The 2,084-nt window shown below is 47.2% G+C and overlaps 1 protein-coding gene across 1 annotated transcript in view; it reads right to left on the bottom strand.

The window, feature by feature from the left end:
• NANOG (Nanog homeobox) overlaps window positions 1-791 on the bottom strand; it is a 5,648-nt gene extending 4,857 nt beyond the window's left edge. The window contains exons 1-2 of the mRNA XM_025402880.1: window positions 492-791; window positions 338-396 (exon numbers count right to left, since the gene is read on the bottom strand). Coding sequence (XP_025258665.1) covers window positions 338-396; window positions 492-642 — 210 coding nt within the window. The 5' untranslated portion in view covers window positions 643-791. The remainder of the gene's footprint in view (window positions 1-337; window positions 397-491) is intronic.
• Window positions 792-2,084: the final 1,293 nt, after the last annotated feature.

Below are 2,084 nucleotides of genomic sequence, written 5' to 3' on the forward strand. Positions count from 1 at the left end.
TTAGTGACGTAGAAAGAATTACACAAATTACATATTAATTACAGAAATCTCATCGTGATCTGCCATGCCATTTTTGGCAAAACAAAAACATCATGCTCGTCCCTGAGCTATGATGTTAGGTCTTCTGGTTAAGTAGCAGTAACATCTTCTATAGCTGTGTGTCCAGTGCTATGTAAAGGTGTATGCATCACCTTCATTTAACTTTGTTTCCAGCATGCCTAAGCCCGTAGGTTCTCAAATTTACTGCACTGTTCAACTGCCAAATTCTGTGTCCTTCAACTCAGTGCACACTCCTGAGACTAGGGACGTGGTCAAAGGGCAGGTGCCACCAAGTTACAATTGAAAGAGGGGTTTCCAGAGGATTAGTTGATAATAACACTTGCTTATAATAATGGCCTATCATTGCACAAGAGGGAAATGATCCCTTAACCCTCTCTCCTTCTCTTTCCCCTTAAGTAACTTGGCCTTTCATGGATAAATTTTTTTCTTACCAGTCTCCGTGTGAGGCATCTCAGCAGAAGACATTTGCAAGGATGGATAGTTTTCTTCAGGCCCACAAATCACAGGCATAGGTGAAGATTCTTTACCGTCGGATGCTTCCAAGCAAGGCAAGCTTTGGGGACAAGCTGGATCCACACTCATGTTAGTATTGAGGAAGAGGAGAAAAAAATGTAAGAGGTGGACTGGAAAAAAGGTTAAGGCAGCTTTAAGACTTTTCTGGAAGATGTTAGAGAAACACGACCTCCAGAAGCAGAAGTATCAAGAAGTCGGGATAAAGTGAGTCGCCTACACAATAACAGGAGGCAACCAGCTCAGTCCAACAGAACGTTAAAATCCTGGAGTCTCTAGATTTATAATGAAGGCTCTATCACCCTTAGACCCACCCCTCCTGGCGGGCACACCCCCCACCCTTGTGAATTCTCAGTTAATCCCGTCTGCCAGTCTCACCAAGGCCATTGTAATGCAAAAGTAGCTGCGGAGTAACCCAGACGAGGTCGGGAACTAGAAAACCGGGTAACAGAACCTGAAGACAAACCCAGCAATAAATACTTCTACGTTCACCACGTTTCCAACTTTTAAATCAGGAATGGTTCAACAGGAATGGGATAAAACTTTAAAAATAAAGAAAAAGCCGGGCGCGGTGGCTCACCCCTGTAATCCCAGCACTTTGGGAGGCCATGGCGGGCGGATCACCTGAGGTCAGGAGTTCGCAACCAGCCTGGCCAACATGGCGAAACCCCGTCTCTACTAAAAATACAAAAATTAGCCGGGCGTGGTGGTGGGCGCCTGCAGTCCCAGCTACTCCGGAAGCTGAGGCGGGAGAATCCCTTGAACCTGGGAGGCGGAGGTTGCGATGAGCCGATATCGCACCACTGCACTGCTGCCTGGGCTACAGAGCGGGACTATGTCTCAAAAAGGGGGGTGGGGGTGGGGATGCATGTACCTTCAATTCCTGAGGTTACTGAATTTCTCAGTAGGGCGATTTCTTGATTTGAGATAACTTAGTGTCTCAAAATCTGTCTAGTTTGGCCAGAAATTTCAACTAGCTCCATTTTCCTCTTTCATTCACTCTGAGGTCATAGTAAAACACAACATAGCATCATAGTATGAAGCCAAGGCATCAGTTAATGTTGAAAATGGTACTTGTGCCGGGCGCGGTGGCTCACGCCTGTAATCCCAGCACTTTGGGAGGCACAGGCGGGCGGATCACGAGGTCAGGAGATCGAGACCATCCTGGCTAACACGGTGAAACCCCGTCTCTACTAAAAATACAAAAAAATTAGCCGGGCGTGGTGGTGGGCGCCTGTAGTCCCAGCTACTCGGGAGGCTGAGGCAGGAGAATGGCCTGAACCCAGGAGGCAGAGCTTGCAGTGAGCCGAGATCGCATCACTGCACTCCAGCCTGGGCGACAGAGCGAGACTCGGTCTCAAAAAAAAAAAAAAAAGAAAAGAAAATGGTACTTGTTTTCAGCCCCTACCTTAGTTTCCTTTAGTTTGGTCTCTTGTCTATCCCTCCTTCCAGGTAATCGACTTCTGACTTTTTCCCTCTGGCTCTTTAGCTTCTTCTCAGGTCTGGTGATATTG

This window comes from Theropithecus gelada, chromosome 11, assembly GCF_003255815.1.
Source record: "Theropithecus gelada isolate Dixy chromosome 11, Tgel_1.0, whole genome shotgun sequence".
Lineage (NCBI taxonomy): Eukaryota > Metazoa > Chordata > Mammalia > Primates > Cercopithecidae > Theropithecus > Theropithecus gelada.